Here is a 26,845-nt window from a genome sequence, read left to right as displayed (position 1 = left end):
TAAGAAAAGACAGATGTAGAATAGATGTGCGGAAATTTTCCTTTAGCCATTTAGCCGGAGGGTGGTTAATTGCTAGAACAAACTTCCATCTGTCGTTGTGGAAAGTTGATAGGTTAAATTAATTTAAGGAGGAACTGGACAGGCATTTGGAGGGAATGGGGTGATTTTTTTTTGGCTGATGCTGCATAAGCTCATACACTTGCTTTCTTGAATCACATACTACTACTACTACTACTACTACTTATCTGAAATTATTTACTGTAGTTCAATCATTGTAATTGTGAAAAGAACAAGGGGCATTGTTAGACTAAACTGATTTAAATAATTAGTTTAGTCTAACAGGTATATTAAATGATTTAAATAAAAACTTTTCTCTTCTTGAAAAAAAAAAGGAAATTACAGAAAATTTGAAGCTCAGAATTTCAATAATGCAAATAACTAAATTAAATTTTAATTTGAAAAGTTATATGTTCTTTGTTGCTAAATACCATTTAATTTTATTTTCTTATTAAATTTAATGACAATCATTGCCAACCGCTAAGTGCTGGCTTTGGTAAACTTTGTAGGTACTGCTTCATAATTGTTTTAAAATTTGTAGATTAAAATGAATGAAATCTGGTCATTGTTTATTTCAATTTGTCACATGCAGAAGCAAAAATACACAAATAGATGTAAGTACTGTATGTTCGCAGCATTACATTGTGTTATGTGCTAACTTTTATGAAGACAGGTGTTATTAAATTATGTAAAAAAATGTTAGCATCAACATAAATGAAAAACTTACCCACTAAAAGGACATGCCCATTATCTTGTTTTAGTACACGACTAATACGGGAAATATGCTCAATAGCAAATTTGAACATAACAAGTGCCATAGGTGCCTTACTCATCATGTTATATTCATTTAGATAACTGAAAGATTAATAAATTATTTAAATTCATGGCTAGAAAAGTGGAAAAATCTTAAAAAGATATATATTTACAACACAACACAGAATGCTATTCATACAATAATCCACAATTCACAAACATCATACATTCCTCAAAAGTGATTCTCAAATTGAAATTCATAAATCAAGAGTGATTTTCCTGTACATATAATGGTATAATGGTGGCATGTTTGACAAAAAAAAATTTTTTGTCTTTTTACAGTACTATTGATGAACTACTCAATAGACTCTCAAAAGACTAAAGAATTTTCAGCTCTAACAAAAGGATAAGTTTTTGAAGAATTATGTTGTTTTATTAATCTTATTTGTCATATTAAATTTTACTCTATAAATAGCTTTATAGTCCTAGTCATGCTCATTATTTTATTTTTTAATTTAGCAAGTGATTTTTTGGGTTACTACTTAATATAGGGAGAACCTTCGTACTGTTTGAATCTTGCCAACATTGTTATAGTTATAGGTGAGTTGTAGTGGAATTCAAATTTTTTAATTGTAGTAAATAGGTAGCTCTGAAGTTTGAATCACTTAGGTTGGCACTAGTTGGATAATTCTATTATATATTATAATTAACTTGTAACTTTCAAGTGTAGTGGTATAGACTAATATATATATATAATGCAAACTTGACAGCATGATAGTATTATTGCTGTATAATTTGTATATCGATAAGAACATTCAAAATTTAATTATATATAATTAATAACGTAAACTTCATAGCATGACCAGTGCAATGTGCTATTACTGCATTAGGTATATTTGTTTAGTGTAGTATTTTTAATTATACTGAATTTGAACGAAAATAATGATGCAGACCAGAGCAGCAAAGCAAAAGGCTCAAGCTAGTGGTTCTAGGGAGAACTGAGGAGGGACAGTTGTCTTCTGAATTACAGCTATACGAGATGTACTACTTGCGTGTTGTTTGCAGAGCTATAAGGAATGGAACATGATATTATCAAAGGTTGTTGTTGTTATTTGGTTTTTAGAGCATTAGCAACTAAGGCCATATTGCTCTGGGGATATGCGGTGGTCATTCCCTGACCTTTCCACATCCTCTGTATTTGGTGGTCACGGGCTCGAACCCCGGTCTAATCAAGAAGCGTGTGCTACGCACTACCACTCCTGCCCACCTGGCTACGGAGGTGCCTATTGCCAAAGGGAATGTCTTTGTAAGTGCTTTATGTAAGGAGTGTGAGGATATTAGGCACCAACTCAGCGATGGGCCTTTATGACGGCTTGAAGAACATGGTGGATACCCTTGAAGGAATTAAATTGGGGACCTATTGAGTTCTCAGCTGCCCTCATCAATGCCAGAGCTTGCACCTGATCATTAGGCAACACAGCAGCAATCCCAAAGCAGAATGCACTGGTCCAATTGGAGGTAGTTGTTGTCAATGACTCTATTGTCAGGGAAATTGAAATTATATTATGCAAAAATGATGGCAGAATAGGAACAGGGTATGTCTGCCAGGAACAAAAGCTGATGAAATTGTAGAGCAGATATCATCTTTTAAGAGCACAAAAGATGATATTGTTGAACGCATTGGCACTAATGACATTAAGAATAGATCTGCAGACTTACTTAACAAGAACAGGGCAATGTTAAAAAAAAAGTCACAATTTAGGATCATACTTGAAAGTGTCTGCAATTCTGCCCAGCCATGATAGCAGGGAGAACATGATGAGAGTCTTGTCAGTGACTTCAGTCATGGAGAGTTTGTGCAAGGCTCATTGGGTAGAATTTCTCAGTATTTTCTATGCTTGTTAACAGGAGATACTGCTTCTACAGGGATGGGATACACTTAAATAGAAAAGGTGCAAGAATATTTGCTGATGTTATAGAGACAGTGTTAGGTAGGTTGGTTAACTATAGGAATGAGCTGCCTTGAAAGCAAGGAGCTGTGGATTTCGAGAACTGCTGGAAGTCATCATGAAACAAGTAAACATATGGGCTTTTTAGAGTAACTAAGAATAAGAACAGGTGCATGTATAGTTACATGTATACCAATGCTAGGAGTATAGTAAATAAATTTGATGAATTTGAAGTGCCAGTCAAGATATTAAATGCAGTATTGGGATTTCAGAGATGTGGTGTCACTCAGATATAAGGAACGTAGAATTTGAATATGGGGAGTACAACGCATATAGAAAGGATAGACAGAATTGGAGGGAGGGGTTATGCTCTTAGTTAAGAAGCACATAAAATATAAGGCAGTTCATGCAGTTGATACAGGTGGCCAGTGCAGTCAGCCTGGTATAACATATTCACGGTGAAAGCAAAAATGAGAGCAGGAGTGTGTTACAGGCCTAATGATTCTGATGAGTACAACAAACATCTGTACACAGAAATAGAGTGGGCCAGTAACTCAGAATGTCTTATAATGAGGATTTTAACTTTCCTGATACTGACTGGAACTTGTAGGTTGGTCACTCACAGAGTAGCAAAACTTTTGTGGAAATTATTGGATGCCTGTTTTCTACAGCAGCATGTTAGAGAGGCAACCAGAGGGAGTAATACTCATTATCTGATTATCAGCAGTGATTATTCATGCATTAAGAAACTGTTATCTGCAGAGAAACACTCTGTGAGTACAGGTGGCTGTGATCACAGGGTACTGATTTGGAATTTACTTAAAAATGTGACTACCATCAGCTTTCGTAAATGGTGACTACAGCCAATTCTTCAAATAGGCCTACGGGGTTGGGAATACTCATATTATGAATTAAGCAATTGACACCAACCGTGTTAAAGCATGTTGAATTAAAATAAAATAAAATAAAATAAACACAAAAAACCAATTAAATAATTTAATATTACTCAGATAAAATGATGTAAAAATACTAATTACAATAAATACTATTTACAATAACTTTACAATTTACAATAAATTATACAGTAATAAAAGCATTAAAATCAATAAAATACAATAAAATATACAGTAATAAAAGCGTTAAAATCAATAAAATACAATAAAATATACAGTAATAAAAGTGTTAAAATACAATAAAATATGCACAGATAAAAGCATTAAAACCGCAGCTTTCAAAGGCATCCACCTCCTTTTTCAACAGCACATTTTACCTTGCAGTACACCCTTAAATACCCGCAGGCTCACGGCACTACTCACGTGGTTCAGAAACACATGCAACGTTCTCGGTGCCTCCGTAGCCAGGTGGGAAGGAGCAGCAGTGCGTAGCACATGCTTCTTGATTAGATCGGGGTTCGAGCCCATCACCACCGAAGTTGCGGAAAGGTCAGGGAATGACCACCGCATATCCTGGAGCAATATGGCCTCAGTTGCTAATGCTCCTAAAAACCAAATAACAAACAACATAACAAACAAGCAACATTCTCCTCATGTGTTACAGAACCGGAAATGGCTCGGGAGTGTGCCAGGCAGAATCATTCATCCCGCCCAAGGATCACTGCCTCAAAGAGGGGATGAATACGTATTCCCCTATCCTTATTAATAGTATTGTTCTCAGCGGAACAAATCTGCAAGCTCTCGAGCCACTTGCGGTCCCAAAAGACTGCGGACTACAGCCAGACAGTTTTTAAATTCTATACAGTGCAACCAACTGATGATATTACCATCAACAAATTCTAAATGGGAAGAGTTCAAGGAATTAATCATGGCTTTTAGCCGTGAAGGGTATTGTGTACGGCATGTGCGTTTTCTATGCAATAAAGAGTTCTTCTTCTTCTAAATACTCTTCAAGGTATAAGCCTAAATGGATGTGAGATGAACTAATGAAACTCGTGGCAGAGAAGAAAAGTGCATGGGATGCATATAAATTATCAGGCACCAAAGAGGTCTATGGAAAATATAAACTAGAATGTAATCAAGTCACAAAGGAGGTCAGGCAGGTGAAGCAGATTATGAGAAATCTTTGGCTCTAACAGGGAGATAAATGATTTTGTAATAACTGAGAGAAAAGTGGAAGACAAACTGTGAAAGCTAAACATAATTGGATAGGTTGGAACCTATCCAATTATATTAAGGGAAGTTGCAAAGGAAGTAAGAAACCCTTAGCCATAATTATGAGAGCATTCTTGGATTTAGGGGAGGTCCCTGCAGACTGGAGATGTGCAAATGTATCACCGATTCACAAAAGGGGGATTGTTGTTGTTGTTATTTGGTTTTTAGGAGCATTAGCAACTAAAGCCATATTGCTCCGGGGATATGCGATGGTCATTCCCTGACCTTTCCGCATCCTCCGTATTTGGTGGTGATGGGCTCGAACCTCAGTCTAATCAAGAAGTGTGTGCTACACACTGCCGCTCCTGCCCACCTGGCTACGGAGGCACCAAAAGGGGGATTAAAGGGTGACATGAGCAATTATAGACCTATTAATTTAACTTCTGTTGCAGAGAAAATAAGGAAGTCACTGGAAAAAGAAGAAATGCATGATCATCTAGATAATGCTGCAATTTTACTTCATACAGCATGGCTTTGTTAAGGGAAAGGAAATCCTTGTTTGCCCTATTTGAATGATACTATGATGTGGTCACAGAGGAACTGTGGCCACATAAGTATGATATGATATTCTTGGATTTCAGGAAAGCTTTTGATACTGTTACACATAAAAGACTGCTGTACAAATTGGCTGCTATGGATAAAGGGATGGTTGAGTGGGATAAGACAGAGAGTAGTAATAAATAGACATTGCTCATCGTGGACTAATGTTATTAGTGCAGCCCCCCCAGAAGACTCAATGGCTTGGGTAAAGAAAGCCTGCACGAGAACGACGAGAAATGTCAGATAACTTACGCGGAAAATTAGCTTCCTGATACGGCACTCTAGCTAGCGCTGCTCGGTCTGGAGCAGAAATTGAGAAGGATATATTGATTGACAGGTAGGCCGTGGCAAACGATGAAATGATTGGTGGTGGGCGTGACAGATGACAAGCTACTGTGTAGTCATTGGTTGGCATTATGATGTGTATTTACCAGTAAAGAACGGTGCATAATAGTTTTGTAATGAACGGTGAACAGGTAATAGTAGCGATGAATCTTTTAAAGATGGAAGAAATTTGTAAGGAAAATAAAACGTTGCTTGATTTTTTGATGAAAACTAAATTGATAAGACCGAAATTGTACTTTTATAAGTGCAATGATTATTTTCAACTAATTGAATCACGAACAGAGTCATGTGGAAAGTTGCGGTGTTGCAAAAAATGTTCTTCACGAGTTTCTTTATTGAAACATAGTTTTATGGAAAATACAAAAGTTTCATTGAAAAAGATAATGTACATTATATACTTTTGGTCAATGTGCACGCCAGTAACTAAGACAGCATTCCATCTGGAAATTTCGAAAGTGATAGCAATTAAGTTTTATAAGAAACTAAGAGATATTTGTGCATTGCAGTTAATAAAAAAAACCATTAAGTTGGGTGGATTGGGGAAAACTGTAGAAGCAGACGAAACTGTATTGGTAAAACCAAAACATCACAGAGGACGAAATTTAACTGCTATGAAGAAATGGGTGTTTGGAGTGTTCGAAAGAGAATCTAAATTCGTCTTCATGAAATGATAAAAAATCGGAAAGCAAAAACTCTTTTGCGCATTATTAGAAAAGTAGTGAAGAAAAATACTACCATCATAACAGATGAATGGCATGCATATAGCCGTATTATGGCCTTAGAAAAAAAGAAGTACAAACATTTAATGGTGAAACACAAGGAACATTTTGTAGATTCACATACAGGAGCACATACGAATAATATCCAGCCCAGTGGAAGAAACTAAAAAGTGTAACTAAAGGAGTAAATGGCAGCTGTAAACATATGTTGATGGGTCACATTAATGAATATATGTGCCGTAAAATTTATAGGAAAAATTATGAAGATACTTTTCACAATATTTTTACTCAAATTGTGAATAGTTATTCAGGTCCAACTGTATGATTTGTACTCATGAATTTTTTTTCTGAGAAAGTTTCGTTTTGTTCATTTTTATTTTCTTCATTGTGTTTTTTTTTTTCTCATTATTAAAAGCAGATTTTTGGAGTTGATGAGTGCTTTTACTGTATTATTGATTTAGGTTTGTTTACAAAAAAAGGAAAAGGTTTCTTTGTTTTTCGTTGTATTTCATAACCTGAGCTTAAATGGTAGGTTAGGAAATAAAAGAAAAGGTTTCCTTGTATTTTGTGACCTAAACTTAAATGTTAGGTTGGGAAATAATAGAAAAAGAAAGAAAGATTCTTTGTATATATATATTGAATAGCTATTAAGGTGCTGATCGACGTTATGATACGTGTGTATCCGCATGAGTGTCTTTAAAAATAAAAGTACAGTAATAAAAAATTAATATTTTATTAATAAACAATTTATGTGCTAGTCCACTCATGATTCTAAAGAAAAAAGGTTAGGTTACCACCTCCATTTCGGGAGAGGTTCAAGCTCCCATGGGATTCAAGTGGAGGTAACGACCTTTTTTCACCAGTAGCTACAGTGATACTAAACCGATGTTATCGTGTGTTGTGTTCGCGCACCAATCAGCACGTCATTTGCCACGCCTACCTGTCAATCAGTATATCGTTCTCGACTTTGCTCCAGACTGATAACACCTACCGTCTGTTTACCGAGTGAGCAGCGCTGGAGTGCTGTATCGGCAAACTCATTTTTCGCATAAGTTATCCGACGTTTCTCGTTGTTCTCGTGCAGGCTTTCTTTGCCTTCGCCGACTCCACAAATAACATTAGAGTGTTGGGCACATTGTTGTTTTCTATATTTATCAATGATACTGATGAAGGCATATCAGGCTTAATGTCCAAGTTTGCACATGATTAAAAGATTGGCAGGCTGGTTAATTACAGTAATGAGAGTATGCTATTGCAACAGGATCTAGAAAAGTTAGGCAGATGGGCTGAGAGATGGCAAATGTATTTTATCATTGACAAATGTAAGGTACTGTATATGGGTAGCAGTAACCCAAAAATAACTTACCAACTGTGCACTGCTACACTTGGGGTATCAGAAAAGGAAAAAGATGTGGTAATTGTGCAGTCAGATATGAAGTTTTCAGAGCAGTGCAGACAGGCTGTCAGAGCAACTCATGGGGTTTTGTCAATGATATACAGGAACTTTGCTAGCAGCGATAAAGATGTGATTATCCCTTTGCATAAGGCAATGGTCAGGCCACACCCTGGGTGAATACATGTCTGGAGGCCTCATTTTAGGAAGCATGTAGAGCTGCTAGAATGAGTATAGAGAAGGGCAATGAGATTGGTGAGGGGAACAAATGGGTGCTCTTACCAAGAAAGGTTTAAGTTCTGAAAATTTCAGCATCTGGAGACTAGGCACCTGCGAAGTAATCTTATTGGTATGTATAAGGCTTTGAATGGATTGAGCAAGCTCATTGCTGATGGGATTCTTCCACTTTCTCAGATTATACCCTTGAGGGGGGGGGAATTCAAATTGAGGAAGGCTGGTTGAAGAACAGATATGCAGAAATTTTCCTTTAGCCAGCAAGTTGTTGATTGCTAGAACAAACTTCCATCTGTCATTGTGGAAGTGGACAGCTTAAATAGATTCAAGGAAAACTGGACAAACTTTTGGAACAAATGGATAGGTGAAATGGGAAGGTTTTTTTTTTTTTTTTTTGCTGCTGCTGTGTAAGCTTACTTTCTTGCATCATATGCCACTGCTAACTAATGGCATATTCCATAAGTAATGCCTCTTTTGCCATAAAAGTATAAAGTCAAATACAAAGTTGAAATTTATATAATTTATTAAACAAACACTGGAAAGCAGGTATACATTGCTTTAAATATACACCTTATTAATCAATACATTTTTTGCTGCCATTATTTCAAATTCACATATGCATTGTCATAAACAGATCCATCTATTTATGACAGTGCATTAAATCTAGCCTGCCATTGTCTTTTTCCAGTGGGAGGAAAAAAGTGTTTCTCCGAATATATCTCTTCATATATCCAAACAGAAAAAATTAGGAGCCAAGTTCAGGTCATACGCAGGATGAAGCAAAACTCTCCACCCTAGATCTGCAAATTTTATATGAGTCTATGGGAAGTGTGTGGCCTCGCATTGTGTAATGTTATTTAGTATCCCATTAAAGATTTCCTTCTTTTGTTTTATAGCCCTATTAAGCATATTTTCACAATATCTTTCTTTATAATTTGACCTTTCTTTGAAAGATCAACAAACTAAGCCTTCTCTGCCTTTTTTGAAAAATTCTGCCTATCTCAATGTACATTTATTCATGAATTTATGTTATATCTATTTTTTTCATTTAAACATCTCATGCTTTATTTAAACAATCAAGATGTGATTTCTTGTTAACAGCATTCTTATTAGCCAACTATGATTTCTTTCTCTTTGTTTCTAATGTTGACTTCACAATGGAGACCAAAAATCCAAAACATGTATAGTAAATTATTTCGGTATTTGGATATACTGGGTGTGGAATCATTCCTCCTATTAGGGTCCAATAAACTGTTTAATTTGTAGTTCTCAATGTAGAGCATAATACTATCTTATTATTTTAATTATTCACCTTATCCCAAATTATACTTTCAAATATTATATTAGAAATGTTACAGAGGTGCTTCACAATCATTATTTGATCTCATATACTCTGAGAGGTATCTGTGCAGCCATCTATCAATGGCTGCACAGATACCTCTCAGAGTATATGAGCACATATCTCCTTTTTGCTTGTCGAATTTATTTATGACTTTCCTAGTATTTTATTGAATCATGTTGTATAACCTTAAAGTATGTGAAAAAATATATCATAACTGCACAGTTGTTTTGCCCTACAATGATGCCTGCAAAGCATTGCACATTTGTGTCACAGTGCCTAGTGGTGGATATATAGTCCACTCAATCCCATCCGAAAGATATGCGATGAAGCTGAGATCTCCAGAGCTGGCAGTGTCAGGTTGCTGCAATTAGGGAACCCAACACCCAATCAAATTCCAATTTCATATACCATGCTGCTATCATCACGATATCACCAATGTATGTCAATTGCTTCCTACAGTTGACACATCAGTCTTTTATGAAACATGCCTGACACATGTCAACTGAAAGTTTGCAAAATGACATGCAAAAATTCTGCCATTGACTTACTGTATGCTATATCAGATAGGTTAAAATAATATAAACAATTTAAAAAAATTAGTTCCTCGACATTATGCAACTACTAAAGACATATTTTATCGAATTTTTTGGTGAAAAGATCATTCGATTCATTCTGTAATGAATTTTCAATAAATACTGAGAAAGTAAAACTTAAGCTGAAAAAACAAACAAGGAAACCTATTTTTGTAAAGTTAGTAATACTGATTGTAACCTTTTAAATATAACCAGAAATAAAGGTGTTCTTTTTGATTATTTAATAGCTTGATAAAGAACTATATGCCATTAACTTTTTCAATATGTATGCTGATCTAATTTTTTCATATATGGGCTTTGTGGAGTATATATGTATGGATCTATATTTTTAAGGTTATTTCAAATGAGTATGTTCCTTTAAGGTAAGAAAATTATCTTGAAATTATTTCTAGCACCGTAGTGGTTGGCATATAAGTCAACCTTACATTTTAAGACACAAAAATATGTAATTTAGTCATATCTATTGTATTTGTCGAGTTATAATTCCGAAACCCTTTTATGATGCACATGTACCAAAGTAATTCACTGCCAGTCTACTTTTGGAAGCTATCCCCAGGAGCCAGGTAAATACTGCAGTATGGTTTACAACATTGTAGTAGTAATGGCAAATGATGCAAGAAAGCAAGCTTATATAGCAGGGGTGGCCAGCTAGACGAGCTTTGGGAGCCGCAATAGTGGAAAGAGTTATATAATCTCTACCTCAGAGGCTCACATCTGGTGAGTATGGGCTTGGCAAACCCAGTGTCCTGAGCTGGATATTATCATTCTTCTCTTTCTTGCTTTCTCGGTGATTCCTTTCTACTTCTCTCTCTCTCTCTCTCTCTCTCTCTCTCTCTCTCTCTCTCTCTCTCTCTCTCTCAGGGTAACGTGTAAATTTTTTTTTTTGGCTGGTGCAGCATAAGCCTCAGGCTTCCTTGCACCATATGGCTAATAATAAAACGTGTACATACATCTTCATGAACTGATGGCTCCATCTGTTGTGTGTAGCATATCTATGATAAAACGCTTTAGATGTACGTGTGGTTCAATCAGTTTTTTACAGTGCATGAGTTAATTTTTGTGAACATTATTAGTTTCTTTTTAAGTGAGACAAAAGTTATTATGCTGTCTGGAAAACATAAATATGAAGATGAGAACAGGGGAGTTAAGGCAGAGTGGGAAGAAGAGTTTGTTTTTGTGAAGAGAAATGGTAAACCAACGTGTCTTTTGTGTCAAGTAACATTACCACAGTTCAATGTCAGTAATCTTAAGTACCATTATGAAATGAATCACAGTTCTTTCACCCAAAAATTTCCTGCTGGTTCCGTGTTAAGGCGAACTAAAATACTGTCTTTAAAAGAAAAATTTAATAGTCAAACCAAGGTTATGTCAATGTTTATTAAAGACTGCACAAAATGATTGAAAACTGCACAAAATGACTGAACAAATCCCTGCATCCTGCTCTGTTTAGTAAGGTGGCTCTTGGTATTGTCTGTCAGAATTAGTATTTTGAGAAATTTACGTGTGTTTGAGAAATACAGTGGAAAGATGAATTTCTGTAATCAGCACTGACATTGTAAATAACTTTGCAACATGATTTAAAGAATTGATCAGCACTGAGTCTGTCCTTGAATGAATCTAGAGACATTGAAGATAAACCACAACTAGCCATATGTCTTCATTTTGTAACAAATAATCTAGACCTAAAAGAAGAACTATTATATTTGATTGCCTTGAAGGATACGACTTGAGTTTCAGACATAAAAGGAGCTCTTGATCTTGCACTTGGCAAAGCTTCTGTACCAGTTAAGAAGATAATTAATGTTGCAACTGATGGCACCCTGGCTACGAGAGGTGGGACTTTTAACTGCTGATGCATTTTTTTCGATTTTATCCCTGTCCATTGCATTATTTATAGGAACACCTAGCAGCTAAATATTTTAAATATGAACATGTTATGGAGGTAGTGCTGAAAATTACTAATTACATGCACTCAAGCACCAAAACACATTGACAGTTCAAAGTTTTTATGGAAGAAATAGACAATGATCAGCTTTCAAGTGATGTATCATGGCTCTGTTTAGTAAGGTGGCTCTTGGTATTGTCTGTCAGAATTAGTATTTTGAGAAATTTACGTGTGTTTAAGAAATCAGTGTTATATATAACACTGATAAAAGTTTAACAAATAAAGTTATTATTTTTAAACTTTAATCTTTAATCAGTGTTATCTATAAAACTTGGATATAAAAAAAATTAAAATATATCTGCCTGAGAGCTGCACCACAAGCCTGTGCGAGCCACATGCAGCACGCAAGATGTGCTATGGTCACCCTTTATATAGCATCAGTCAAAAAAAAAAAAAAAATGCCTACACAGTTCTCCTATCCATACTCTCCAAGAACTTATCTAGTTCTTCCTTGAATTTATTCAACCTATCCACTTCTGCACAACAGATGGAAGCCTGTGCCAACAATCAACCACCCACTGGCTGAAGGCAAACTTCTGTACATCTTTCCGGCAATAATCCTTTTTAAACTTGAATTTTATTGTATCTAATTCAAGCCTTGAGTCATTGGCACTTGTGGATAGTGTTGCATGACTCAAGACTTAAGTGATACAGCAACAAAATGGAAAGGTAATTTCCAGTTTTCTATTCATTCAAAGTTTTATTCTGCAACAGCATCATCTTGTCTTATTTGTTACTTGTATTACTTGTGTATTCTTCCTTAAAATGAATAACCCTTAAAAGGAACAAAGTACAACAGTGGATCAAGTTGAAAGTTGTAGCATTTTCCAAAACCATGAACTGTGCAGTACCAAAAAATTTGGCATAAGTGAAAAGTTAGTGTATGACTGGAAAAAAGAATGCAGATTTGTTAAATAACATGCCTAGGATAAATTGTGCTATGAGAGGAGGAAGATAAAATCATTGACCTAAGCTAAAAGACAATCTTTTTGAATGGATATCAGTAAAACACCAAAGTGGATATATTGTGACAAGAAACCAACCAAAATTATTCAACCAAAATAGCTCAAAAACTACCAAATGAATTGGAAAATAAATTTACTAAATTTCAATGATATATAATAAAAATGTGCAAGTAACACAATTTTTCATTGTCACACATATGAATGAAATATGAAATATATGGAAATATGGATGAAACTCCCATGAATTTTGATATAGTAGGGAATCAAACTGTGAATTCAAAAGGAGCAAAACAGTTTTAGTGAAGACGACTACATGAGAAAACTCAGTTTATGGTTGTATTAAGATGCATATCAGATGGAAAGTTAAAACCAATGATAATTTTCAAAAGAAAAACAATGCTAAAGATTACACTTCTACCCTGGAATATGTATTCATATGCACGAAAATGGCTGGATGGATGGAATTAAACTTTGGATCGAAACCATTTGAAATAGTCAGTCTGGTTCATTACAAAAGGAATCTAGTTTATTGGTTTGGGATATGTTTAAACCACATGTGACAGAAAAAATAAAGAAAATATTATCCAACATTAATACAAAGATTGCTGTTATACCAGGTGGATGAACATCAGTTGTGCAGCCATTAGATGTTTGCCTCAACAAACAGTTCAAAGACAATGTCCATACTGAATGGAATGATTGGATTATGAATGCTGAAAAAAGTTTTACCACAGGTGGATATATGTGGCCAGCTCCACTGGATATTTTCTGTGAGTTTGTGTAATATGCGTGGAACAAAATTGATGTTAAAACTGTCATAAACTCATTTAAAAAATGGTATATCAATTTCCATGGCATAGAAGATGATATTTTGTGACAGAATGATGTGTCGGATAACGAGTGGGATCCGTATGATGAAAATTTTATCGAAATTGAATAGGACATTATAAGAGACATTTTGTTATCTGATAGTGAAGATATGGATATGTAACCATGTTTCTGGTAGACTGTATTAGTACGATAAGCGTATTGTATATTGAATTTTATTGTTTAATATTACAGTAGAACGTCGGTTATCTGGAATAATTTGAAAGGCTGACTTTTCTTCTTTTTTTTTTTTATTAATGGTAGCATTTAAGACAAATGTTTATTATGCTATGAGAGTATTTCTATTTGTTTTTTTATCTGGTGAAATGTTGGATTAGGACTAATGGGTTTTCTTGGAAACCATGAGTAATAAGTTTAGTCATTCGCTTCCGTGAACCTAATTTTCCATGACATATTTTGTTCTGTTCATTTCATATTATGTTTAGTTTAGCTACAGATTCAGTAAGAATAATATCGGCCCAAAACTGTGCAATTTATTATTTTTCTCAGTTTTTTTTTTACAGTAAAATGTCAACGAAAAGAAACAGCATTGAAATGGGCAGAAAACCAGGAAGAATGCAAATATAATCAAATATATATTATTAAGGAACTTGAGAGATTTAGCAGCAAAAATATAGGTCACAACAAAGAAAATAAAAAACGATCAAACATTATTTTTAAAAAATTACTTTAAATTTTTCCACGTAAAATTTGCAGTAAAATACCTATCTGAATATACATACATATGTAAATGTGCAAATTTTTATGTATAACTTATTATTATTTAAATTAAATAAATTTATTTTTAATCATGCTATTTAAAGTCTTTTTCCTTTACCTTAATACATTATAACATAATTTATTTAATTTTACCTTACGTTTGATTATCCAGAAGAGGGCCGACGTTAATTATTCCGGATAACTGACACTCTACTGTATCTATTTATAACCTTATACAAGGGTGTTTTTTTTTTTTTTTATTTTAAAACAAGATTTTAAATATGTGGTCTCTACCATTTGCTATAGATTTATAGGTTCAGATTTTAGGCCCTAAGCATAACCCATGATTTTAAGGGCCATATTTCAAACTTCAAGTTTTGACTTATATGCCAACCAATACGGTATGTGCTGTCATCTTGAAAATTTTACTAGTATGTGCTGGCATCTCTTATCCATATTTCTAACTAATTGTAGACTCAGTTTATAACAGATAGCAGCATGAAAACAACTTTGAAAATCAGAGAAGTCTGCACTTACTGATCTTAATTGTCTGATTTGGGCTTACAGAGCCAAGTATGAAGGATTTCAGCAGAATTTAGATTCAGAATTTGAGAAAACTGAATCTAGTAATGCATAAAGAGATGTAGAGGAAAAAAAAGTTAATTACTACTGAAAAGATTAAGTAATAAAAAAATGAAAATTAATTATACTTAAATGGATATAAATGATAATATGTGTTAAAAAATATACAATTTACTAATACAACATTGCAGAAAGTTATTCAATTATAAGCAAAAATATTCAGATGTGGAAATGTGAATACATTATCAAAGAAACCAAATAACGCATTTATATATCTTATAAATTAAGGACTTACTGTTCCATTATGGATGTAAGTTGATCCAGATCTTCTACTTCATCATATATTTTAGCATCTTCTTCTGGAAGCATGTAGTCTCCAAAAAATAGGTTTCTATGAAGATAGCAAATGAATAAATAGTTCTGAACTTTAGCAGTTAGTTTAAAATTAAAATATAAATTAATAAAATATATTTTTTTAAATTTTAACTATTACATACAACCATTTTATACAGTATCCCAAAAGTCTGGAAGGTTTGCTTATGGCATTTTCTTTTTGTTGCAGTTGTGACTCTAATGACAATGAATAAAGATGAGAATGTAGGACTAATAATTTGGAGATCATAGTGAGAAGTATATATGTAGAACACACACACATCACCTGGAGCAGCCCCCCAATTACATGTATAAAGTTATTGATGAAATTCAAGATGGAAGTCAGTGTTGGATAAAGAACGCAGTGGACCCTTAGGGCATTTCTGATGAAGCAACAATGACAGCCGTGCTTGGAAGGTTTGCACTTAGTCCAAACAATCTTTATGCCAATGACTGGAAATTTGGGTGTAAAAAATCCAGTATTCATTGCATCTTGAAGAGAAATCAGCAGCATCCTTATGAACTGCAAATTCTCATGTACTAAAGGAGAATGAACCTGATTGATACATGGAGTTTTGCAAATAGGCACTGTACTTCAATCAAGAAATTCCTAGTTTCAGAGCAACCATGCTCTTCAGTAATGAAGTCAATATTTATGTATCAGATGTGGTTAATAAGCAACCACAAATTACTAGTTCAATAGTAATTCTAACTGGAATGGCCCCCACCTAAAAAAGAAGTAATAGCCAAGTTACTGGAAGAATTGAATAATCAGCTCATTTTTTTTTTCAAAACAGATAGGAGAGGTAATCCTGAAGTTTTTCCATGTATTTGTCAACGAGAAGGGAAAATATCCAGAATGGTTCTAGCAGTGATTACTGCAAGTCAGAATGGTCCCAACAATGATTCCAGCAAGTCAGAATGGTACCACCATTGATTCTTGGATGTTTCCAGCAATGGCTGGATGAATATTTCCCCAATTCTGAATTAGAAGGTAGAGATCAGTGCAATGATCACTATGATCCCTTGAGCTTACATCTTTGAACCAATGAAATGTAACTTTCAGGAAAGTCTTCAGTGGGGCATGATTGCAATCTCTGAGTTATCTAACATGACAGGTGAGAACTCTGTGGGGTTTTTGCAAAAACTTATCTATGATGCGTGTGTAGCTGCTATGAAACGGAAACAGATAAAACATAGACCAGTTAAGTGGTGGACACCTCAGCTTACTCTATTGAGAAAACAGGTTAATAAGGCTAGAAAGCAATTTCAGAACAGCAAACATAGGGAAAGTGACTTGGAAGTTTGTAACATCTTTGTAACAAGTATATTTGTGCTACTGCTAAACAGAAATATGACTGCTGGAAAACGTTGTTGAAAACAGCAGGAAATAATGACCCTTGGGGATTGATTTATAAAATTTGTACTGGAAAATTCAGAGCAGCTGTTGAATTGGCAAGGGCACCACTGAGATGTGTAGTTGGGAAGATTCCATGAGTGCAATCTTAGATCACCTTATAGGTAATGATAACGTGGCTGATAACCCATGTGTTAATCTAGAACAGTGGTCTCCAAAGTGTGGTGCGTGCACCCCCTAAGGGTGAGCGAGATGATCCATGGGGTGCACAGATGATCCATGGGGTTATTTGGTAAGCAGAGTGAGCAATGCAATCCTTCCATTTGGATCAATGTGAGGTGACTCTCTGCAATGACTATTATTAAAACCACGTTTAGAAATAAACTTAACTTGGAACCAGATCTTTGGGTAGCTGTGTCCCAAAATATGAAACCAAGATACACAGCAATAATGAAAAATAAATATTCAAGCATGTTTTTCCCACTGAAAAATGCTGTTGATTTGATTTATACCACTTTGTACTTTAATTTCAATTTTGATTTGATTTGCATTTTTGCATCGAATTAGATTGTGATCTTTTGTGATCTTTCAAATTATGTGTGATTCTAGATAACAGCATACTATGTAAATTGTTTATAAATAAAACAAATAGTATTACATTACATTTACCAATGTTAGTAAATGTAATGTAATACTATTGTAGTAGTAGTAGTAGCAGCAGCAGTGGCATTTGATGCAAGAAAGCAAGTGTATGAGGTTATGCAGCATCAGCCAAAAAAAAAAAAAAAAAAAAAATCACACCATTCCCTCCAAATGCCTGTCCAGTTCCTCCTTAAATTTATTCAACCTATCAACTTCCACAACGACAGATGGAAGTTTGTTCCAGCAATTAACCACCCGCTGGCTAAAGGCAAATTTCCGCACATCTAATCTACATCTGTCTTTTCTTAATTTGAATTTATGCCCCCTTAGGTTCGTAATCTGAACAAGTGGAAGGATCCCATCAGAATTCAGTGTGCTCAACCCATTCAAGGCTCAACCCACACTAGCAGGGCTTTTGTAGATTTACTGGATGATTGTTTTCTACATCAGCATGTTCGGGAGGCAACTAGAGGGAGTAATACTCTTGATTTGATTATCAGCAGTGATTCTCCATGCATTAAGAATCTGCAGATAAATGAACCACTAGGTGGCAGTGATCACAGTGTGCTGAAGTGGGATTTACTCAAAGAGGTAACTACCATTAGGGGTAAAGGGAAGGGTTATTGCTTCCGTAAAGGCGACTACGATGGACTGAGACAGTATTTAAATTCTATACAGTGGGACCAACTGATGATGTTACCAACAGCAAATTCAAAATGGGAAGCATTCAAAGAACTTATCTTGGAAGCTACTAGGCTTTACATACCAACTAAGAAATATTGTTCAAGGTTTAGGCCAAAATGGATGTCAGATGAACTAATGAGGCATATGGCAGAGAAGAAAAATGCATGGGATACTTACAAATTAACACATGACACAGAAGCCTATGATAGATACAAGTTGATATGCAACCAAGTTACAAAGGAGGTTAGGCAGGTGAAGGCAGATTATGAGAAATCCTTGGCAAGGGACGCAAAGAAAAACAGCAAAGAGTTCTTTACTTATGTAAACTCTAGAAGGAAGGGGATGAATCAGATTGGTCCACTTGATATTGATGGGTCAACTGTTGATGATCCTGCTCAGGTAGCTAACAAACTAATTGAATATTTTGCATCGACATTCACACATGAGGAGTTATTCAGCAAGGGGAATGCCAGAGGTGTATTCAACTCTAGCAGTAAGCTACAGAATCTTGAAATAACTGGGAGTAAAGTGGAGGAGAAACTGTTGAAGATAAACACAAGAAAGGCACCTGGGGTGGATGGGATCTATCCAGTTATATTAAAGGAGGCAGCAAAGGAAGTAAGCAAACCCTTAGCCATAATTATGAGAGCTTCCTTGGACTCAGGGGAGGTACCCATAGACTGGAAATGTGCAAATGTGACCCCAATTCACAAAGGAGGATCAAAGGCTGACACAAGTAATTATAGACCTGTGGGCTTAACTTCTGTTCCAGGAAAATTAATGGAGGCACTGGTTAAAGAAGCACTGCAGGATCATTTAGACAAGACTTCAGTTATAGCTCAGACACAGCATGGTTTTGTTAAGGGGAAGTCTTGCCTGACCAACTTGATTGGATACTATGATGCAGTCACAAAAGAACTGGATGCAGGGAATAACTTTGATATTATATACTTGGATCTTAGAAAGGCTTTTGATACTGTTGCACATGGAAGACTGCTACACAAATTGGAGCAGTGTGACATTGGAGGCAAATTGCTGCTATAGATAAAGGGCTGGTTGAGGGGGAGAAGACAGAGAGTGGTAATCAATGGACACTGCTCATCGTGGACTAATGTTATTAGTGGAGTCCCTCAGGGCTCAGTGTTGGGTCCATTATTGTTTTCTGTATTTATAAATGATATTGATGATGGTATATCAAGCTTAATGTCCAAGTTTGCAGACGATACAAAGGTTGGCAGGGTTGTCAAGGACACTACTGACACTACGCTGCTGCAACAGGATCTGGAAAGGTTGAGCAGATGGGCTGAGAGGTGGCAAATGAAGTTTAACATTGACAAATGTAAAGTACTACACATGGGAAACAGCAACCCCAGAGCAACGTATCAACTCTGTGGTACTACACTGACAGTGGTAGAGAATGAAAGGGACTTGGGGGTGGTTGTGCAGGCAGATATGAAGTTCTCTGAGCAGTGCAGACGGGCTGCAAGAGTAGCTCATGGAGTATTGTCAATGATATACAGGAATTTTTCCAGCAGGGATAAGGAGGTGATTATTCCATTGTATAAGGCAATGGTCAGGCTACACCTAGAGTACTGTATACAGGTCTGGAGGCCTCATTTCAAGAAGGATGTAGAGCTGCTGGAACGAGTACAGAGAAGGGCAACAAGATTAGTGAATGGAACAAAGGGGTGCTCTTACGAAGAAAGGCTTAAGTTTTGCAAATTACAGTGTCTGGAGACTAGGCACCAGCGAGGTGATCTGATAGAGGTGTATAAAGCCTTGAATGGTTTAAGCATGCTCAATGCTGATGGGATTCTTCCTCTAGCTCAGAAAAATCACCTGAGAGGGCATAAATTCAAATTGAGGAAAGACAGATGTAGGATAGACGTGCGGAAATTTGCCTTTAGCCAGCAGGTGGTTGGTTGGTTGGTGGAACAGACTTCCATCCCTTGTGGTGGAGGTTGATAGCCTAAATAAGTTTAAGGCTCAGCTGGACAGGTATTTTGAACGAACAGAAGGGTGAAGTGGAAGTGGTTTTTTTTTTTTTTTTTGGCTGATGCTGCATAAGCTTGCTTTCTTGCATCAAATGCCTCTACTAATGCTAATGCTAATGCTAAGGCCTTATATACCTCAATCAGATCACTGCACAGGTGCCTAGTCTCCAGCCACTGCAATTTGCAGAACGTAAGCCTCTCTTGGTAAGAGGATCCCTTCATTCCCCTCACCAATCTTGTTGCCCTTCTGTGTACACGCTCAAGTAAATCAACATCCTTACTAAAATGAGGCCTACAGATCTGTACGCAGTACTCAAGGCGTGGCCTGACCATTGCCTTATACAGAGGGATAATCACCTCTTTTTCCCTGCTAGCAAAATTCCTATATATCATTGACAAAACCCCATGACCTGCCCTGGCAGCCTGTCTGCATTGCTCAGAAAACTTCATATCTGACTGCACAATTACTCCCAGGTCTTTTTCATTTTCTACCACCTTAAGTGTAGTACCACACAGTTGGTATGTTTCTCTGGGGTTACTTCTACCCATATGCAGTACTTTGCATTTGTCAAGGTTAAACTTCAGTTGCCACTTCTTAGCCCATCTGCCCAAATTATCTAGATCCTGTTGCAGTAGCACACTGCCATTACTGTCATTAACAAACCTGCCAACCTTTGTATCATCTGCAAACTTCGACATTAAGCCTGATATACCTTCATCAATATCATTGATAAATATACAAAACAACAGTGGACCTAACACCGAACCCTGTGGGACTCCACTAATAACATTAGTCCAAGAAGAGCAGCGCCCATTGATTACCACCCTAATGTAATGTAATACTTGTTACAGTAATGATTTCATATTATTTTGTTTTGTATTTTTTTTTATTCGTGATCATTTAAAATTATATGTGATTTTAGATATAATGCCTTCCATGTAAATGATTTATAAATAAAAAAAATATTAAACTGTTAATTTTTTATTCCGGGGTGTACTCTTTAAGTAAAATAAGGGTGCATGACCGAAAAAGTTTGGTGACCATTGCTCTAGAACATCGTCATATGCATGTGTTGAATGAATTATATGGTAATGACATTGAAGAATTATCCTTCACCCATGATGAACTTATCACTGTTGTTAAGTCCATTGAAAATAACAAATGTCCAGGTATGGACCTACTGGAGGAAGAGGTAATCAGAAATTTCTCTAACCTTTATTTGAACGAATTGTTACAAGTTTTTAATAATTGTCTAAGAGATGGTATATTTCTGTCTCCCTGGAAGGATGTAATGCTCAAGATTATCCTAAATTCTCCAACCAAGCCAACCAGTTCACCTGCTTCATAGAGACCTATTACATTGCTTCCTGGTCTTGATAAAGTTTGTGAGAAGCTTTTAGCCATGTGGATTGCTATCTACCAAAGAAGTAATATTGGCATTTCTAATAAACAATATGGTTTCCCTCCTGATGTAGGAGTGAAACCATATTGTTTAATGAGGATGCGCTTCTCTCTTTGTTGTTGTAAATAAGTGTTTTAAATGTCTTGGTTATGGGCATTCATCTGTTCATTGTACACACAAATCTGTAAGTTGTGGACATTGTGCACAAGGAGGACATATTTTTAAAGATTGCCTGCTCAAAGATCAACCTCCTAAATGTGTTAATCGTGAAAGGAAGGGTAAAAACTGTGAACATTTTATAAGAGACTCTAAGTGTCCTGAGTATCTTAAAGCTTTAGATATTGCCAATATGTGCATTTGTAATAAATAATAGTTCTACTAATAATAATGTAGCAGGGTTAATTAATGGGGGGTTAATACAGATTATGCAGATTATTTAAATGGGCAGAGATCAAGAAGTATTATGGATGAGGCTAAGGATGTTATGATAGAGAAAGGGTATGATATTTTGTGTCTTCAAAAACCATATGTAGGAACTTTTGCAGATTTCTTTAGGATTACAGGTTTTCCTGTATCTACTAAAGTAATACATACCCATCAAGAAGTGTTATGGATGAGGCTAAGGGTGTTATGATAAAGAAAGGGTATGCTATTTTAGCAGAAGGGCATGATATGATATTTATTATTAAAAATAACTATAGCTGTCTTTGGTTTATCATATCACTACACTTTCAGAATATCTGAGGAAAGTGTAGTGATAGAAATGTAATAGTCATTTCTAGTTTATGTACACAGTATGCTACATGTATTCATATTAATTCTATGGTAGTATCATTTTATCTTGTGTCTCTTTATTGTCCCGCTGCAGTGAGTTCTGATCCATCCTTCTATTCAGTATTTAGAAAAACTGATGGCTTTTGTTGCTGGCAGTAATTTGATTATAGCTATGGATTCAAATGCTAAATCTAGATTGTGGCATAGTAATTATGTTTATAGCAGAGGTGTACAGCTAGAGGAGTTTTTATTGTGCCATAATTTAAATGTGTTAAAACTACCTAATATGCCATATACTTTCGATAACACCTATGGAAGTTCTAACATTGATTTAACAACAGTAACCCAACAGTTGAATAGAAGGATCTGCTGCTGAGATGTACAGGTAGTTCTCGACTTTACGAGTTAATTCATTCCTAGTGCGCGCTTTTAAAGCGAAAACTCATAAAGCAGGACTTTATTTCCCATAGACATAATGTTAAAAATAGGGGTTACATTATCAACAATGAAATTAGTTAGCTAATTAGTTTATGTTTAAACAATGATTTATTTAGTCAAAGAAATGAAAATGTAGCCTGTAAAATCAAGCAAATTATAATAATAGAGAAATTATTTACGACTTACAAATGTTAAAGAATATTTATTCTTCATCATCATCATTGACTAAATGTACACTCGTTGATCACTCATTATTGGCTCGGCACTTGTTGGTTTGCTGCACAAGGAATCGTCTTCTTCAGAAATGCTTCAAGAGGTGTTTATTTCCAAGATAATCTTCTCTTTTCTTTATAAATTTAAATAGCATGCATAAACATATTTTAACGGAATGCACAAATTGCAACTAACACGATTTGCACGGAGTAACAAGTTTACGAAGCAAAAAAAAAAAAAAAAAGAATGAAGAGAAGATTTGGACAATTTATTTAAGTTTTTTATACGATTGAAGATTTCAGTAAAGGGCAAACACATTTCACCATAATAACATAAAAACCCACACGATTCCAGCTATCGGTATTTTCACAAATGCAATAACATCGAGTTTATAATTGTTTGCATTAACAGAAAAGCCCAATAAACCGGAAAGTGTAAATTGTTTTTATTGTTTTATGGTCGTGACTTCCAGAAATGTGCTTTACAAAAATATCACAAAGGTGTTCAAAATTGGTTCTTATAACATATGATAACGTTGAAAGTGTGGTGCATTTAATGATTTGAATTGGTAACTAATACAATTTATACTATAAAAACAACCTTTTAGGAAGTTATATAGCGAAAATTTGAACTTCCGATGTCGTGGAATGAATTACCAAAAAACAATGTGCTATTGGGTTCACACATTACGATATTTTCACCATACGATGGTAACGTAAAGCACGGTATACTGTATTGTATATACGACTACGTGCATGGTTTGAAATGTGGTATTTATGAATGTTTAACATTCATTTTTTGCAATTAATGTTTATATTTTTGATTTTGTTGATACTTGATACTTTGAAAAAAAAAAAAAAAAAAAAACTCATAAACCCGAGAACTCGTAAAGCAAAAACTCATAAAGCGAGAACTGCCTGTATATACAGAGCACACTAATAGTGATCACAGATCAATTGTGTTTAGCTTAAGTTTGATAGATGAAACTTTAAATGAACCTGTAGTGCAAGACAATGTTAGATTTAATTATAAAAGGATCAGTTGAAGAAAATTTGGGCTTAGCTTGTCAAACAGTTTTTCAGATATTGTTACACAAGGGTTATGTGCATTAAATGCAGTTGAATATGCTTTTTATGTACAGACAGCACTTTATAATGCTTTACATTTTTCTACTAAGAGAAAAAGAGAGTTAACACATTAGGTTCCTTAGCACACGCTTCTTGATTAGACCGGGGTTCGAGCCCGTCACCACCAAATATGGAGGATGCAGAAAGGTCAGAGAATGACCACCACATATTCCCAGAGCAATATGGCCTTAGTTGCTAATGCTCCTAAAAAAAAAAAAAAAAAAAAAAACCAAACCAAAAATTAAGGTTCCTTGGTGGTCTGCTGAGTTGACAGCCCTAAGAAAAGAAGTATTTGATTTGAAGAAAAGGTATCGAAGACACAGAGGATGAAGTCTTTCTGAAGCATTGGTATATTATAAAGAGTTTTTTTTTTTTGTAGTTGTTGGCACATCGGCTTCTGTGGCCATAATGCACCTCCCAAGGTTTTTGCAGTACTTTGATCCAAGCACAAGGTGGGATTCGAACCTGCGACCTTTGGGTTGCTAGGCATTAGCATTAGTAGAGGCATTTGATGCAAGAAAGCAAGCTTAAACCCACTTCCACTTCACCCCTCTGTTCGTTCAAAATACCTGTCCAGCTGAGCCTTAAACTTATTTAGGCTATCAACCTCCACCACAAGGGATGGAAGTCTGTTCCACCAACCAACCACCCGCTGGCTAAAGGCAAATTTCCGCACATCTATCTTACATCTGTCTTTCCTCAATTTGAATTTATGCCCTCTCAGGTGATTATTCTGAGCTAGAGGAAGAATCCCATCAGCATTGAGCATGCTCAAACCATTCAAGGCTTTATACACCTCTATCAGATCACCTCGCTGGTGCCTAGTCTCCAGACACTGTAATTTGCAAAACTTAAGCCTTTCTTCGTAAGAGCACCCCTTTGTTCCATTCACTAATCTTGTTGCCCTTCTCTGTACTCGTTCCAGCAGCTCTACATCCTTCTTGAAATGAGGCCTCCAGACCTGTATACAGTACTCTAGGTGTGGCCTGACCATTGCCTTATACAAGGGAATAATAACCTCCTTATCCCTGCTGGAAAAATTCCTGTATATCATTGACAATACTCCATGAGCTACTCTTGCAGCCCGTCTGCACTGCTCAGAGAACTTCATATCTGCCTGCACAACCACCCCCAAGTCCCTTTCATTCTCTACCACTGTCAGTGTAGTACCACAGAGTTGATACGTTGCTCTGGGGTTGCTGTTTCCCATGTGTAGTACTTTACATTTGTCAATGTTAAACTTCATTTGCCACCACTCAGCCCATCTGCTCAACCTTTCCAGATCCTGTTGCAGCAGCATAGTGTCAGTAGTGTCCTTGACAACCGTGCCAACCTTTGTATCGTCTGCAAACTTGGACATTAAGCTTGATATACCATCATCAATATCATTTATAAATACAGAAAACAATAATGGACCCAACACTGAGCCCTGAGGGACTCCACTAATAACATTAGTCCACGACGAGCAGTGTCCATTGATTACCACTCTCTGTCTTCTCCCCCTCAACCACCCCTTTATCCATAGCAGCAATTTGCCTCCAATGTCACACTGCTCCAATTTGTGTAGCAGTCTTCCATGTGCAACAGTATCAAAAGCCTTTCTAAGATCCAAGTATATAATATCAAAGCTATTCCCTGCATCCAGTTCTTTTGTGACTGCATCATAATATCCAATCAAATTGGTCAGGCAAGACTTCCCCTTAACAAAACCATGCTGTGTCCGAGCTATAACTGAAGTCTTGTCTAAATGATCCTGCAGTGCTTCTTTAACCAGTGCCTGCATTAATTTTCCTGGAACAGAAGTTAAGCTCACAGGTCTATAATTACTTGTGTCAGCCTTTGATCCTCCTTTGTGAATTGGGGTCACATTTGCACATTTCCAGTCTATGGGTACCTCCCCTGAGTCCAAGGAAGCTCTCATAATTATGGCTAAGGGTTTGCTTACTTCCTTTGCTGCCTCCTTTAATATAACTGGATAGATCCCATCCACCCCAGGTGCCTTTCTTGTGTTTATCTTCAACAGTTTCTCCTCCACTTTACTCCCAGTTATTTCAAGATTCTGTAGCTTACTGCTAAAGTTGAATACACCTCTGGCATTCCCCTCGCTGAATAACTCCTCATGTGTGAATGTCGATGCAAAATATTCATTTAGTTTGTTAGCTACCTGAGCAGGGTCATCAACAGTCGACCCATCAATATCAAGTGGACCAATCTGATTCATCCCCTTCCTTCTAGAGTTTACATAAGTAAAGAACTCTTTGCTGTTTTTCTTTGCATCCCTTGCCAAGGATTTCTCGTAATCTGCCTTCGCCTGCCTAACCTCCTTTGTAACTTGGTTGCATATCAACTTGTATCTATCATAGGCTTCTGTGTCATGTGTTAATTTGTAAGTATCCCATGCATTTTTCTTCTCTGCCATTTGCCTCATTAGTTCATCTGACATCCATTTTGGCCTAAACCTTGAACAATATTTCTTAGTTGGTATGTAAAGCCTAGTAGCTTCCAAGATTTGAATGCTTCCCATTTTGAATTTGCTGTTGGTAACATCATCAGTTGGTCCCACTGTATAGAATTTAAATACTGTCTCAGTCCATCGTAGTCGCCTTTACGGAAGCAATAACCCTTCCCTTTACCCCTAATGGTAGTTACCTCTTTGAGTAAATCCCACT

General features: G+C 35.9%; 1 protein-coding gene across 1 annotated transcript in view; it reads right to left on the bottom strand.

Moving 5' to 3' along the window:
- The window catches only part of LOC150086500 (dynein axonemal heavy chain 3-like), a 544,757-nt gene that overhangs the window by 225,315 nt on the left and 292,597 nt on the right, over window positions 1-26,845 (bottom strand). Inside the window, exons 48-49 of the mRNA XM_090372184.1 lie at window positions 15,468-15,563; window positions 785-912 (exon numbers count right to left, since the gene is read on the bottom strand). Coding sequence (XP_090228310.1) covers window positions 785-912; window positions 15,468-15,563 — 224 coding nt within the window. The remainder of the gene's footprint in view (window positions 1-784; window positions 913-15,467; window positions 15,564-26,845) is intronic.

The sequence above is a fragment of the Mastigoproctus giganteus genome, chromosome 4 (assembly GCF_048544385.1).
Source record: "Mastigoproctus giganteus isolate SK-2022 chromosome 4, ASM4854438v1, whole genome shotgun sequence".
Classification (NCBI taxonomy): Eukaryota; Metazoa; Arthropoda; class Arachnida; order Uropygi; family Thelyphonidae; genus Mastigoproctus; species Mastigoproctus giganteus.
This window is presented reverse-complemented; position numbering and strand designations above follow the sequence as displayed.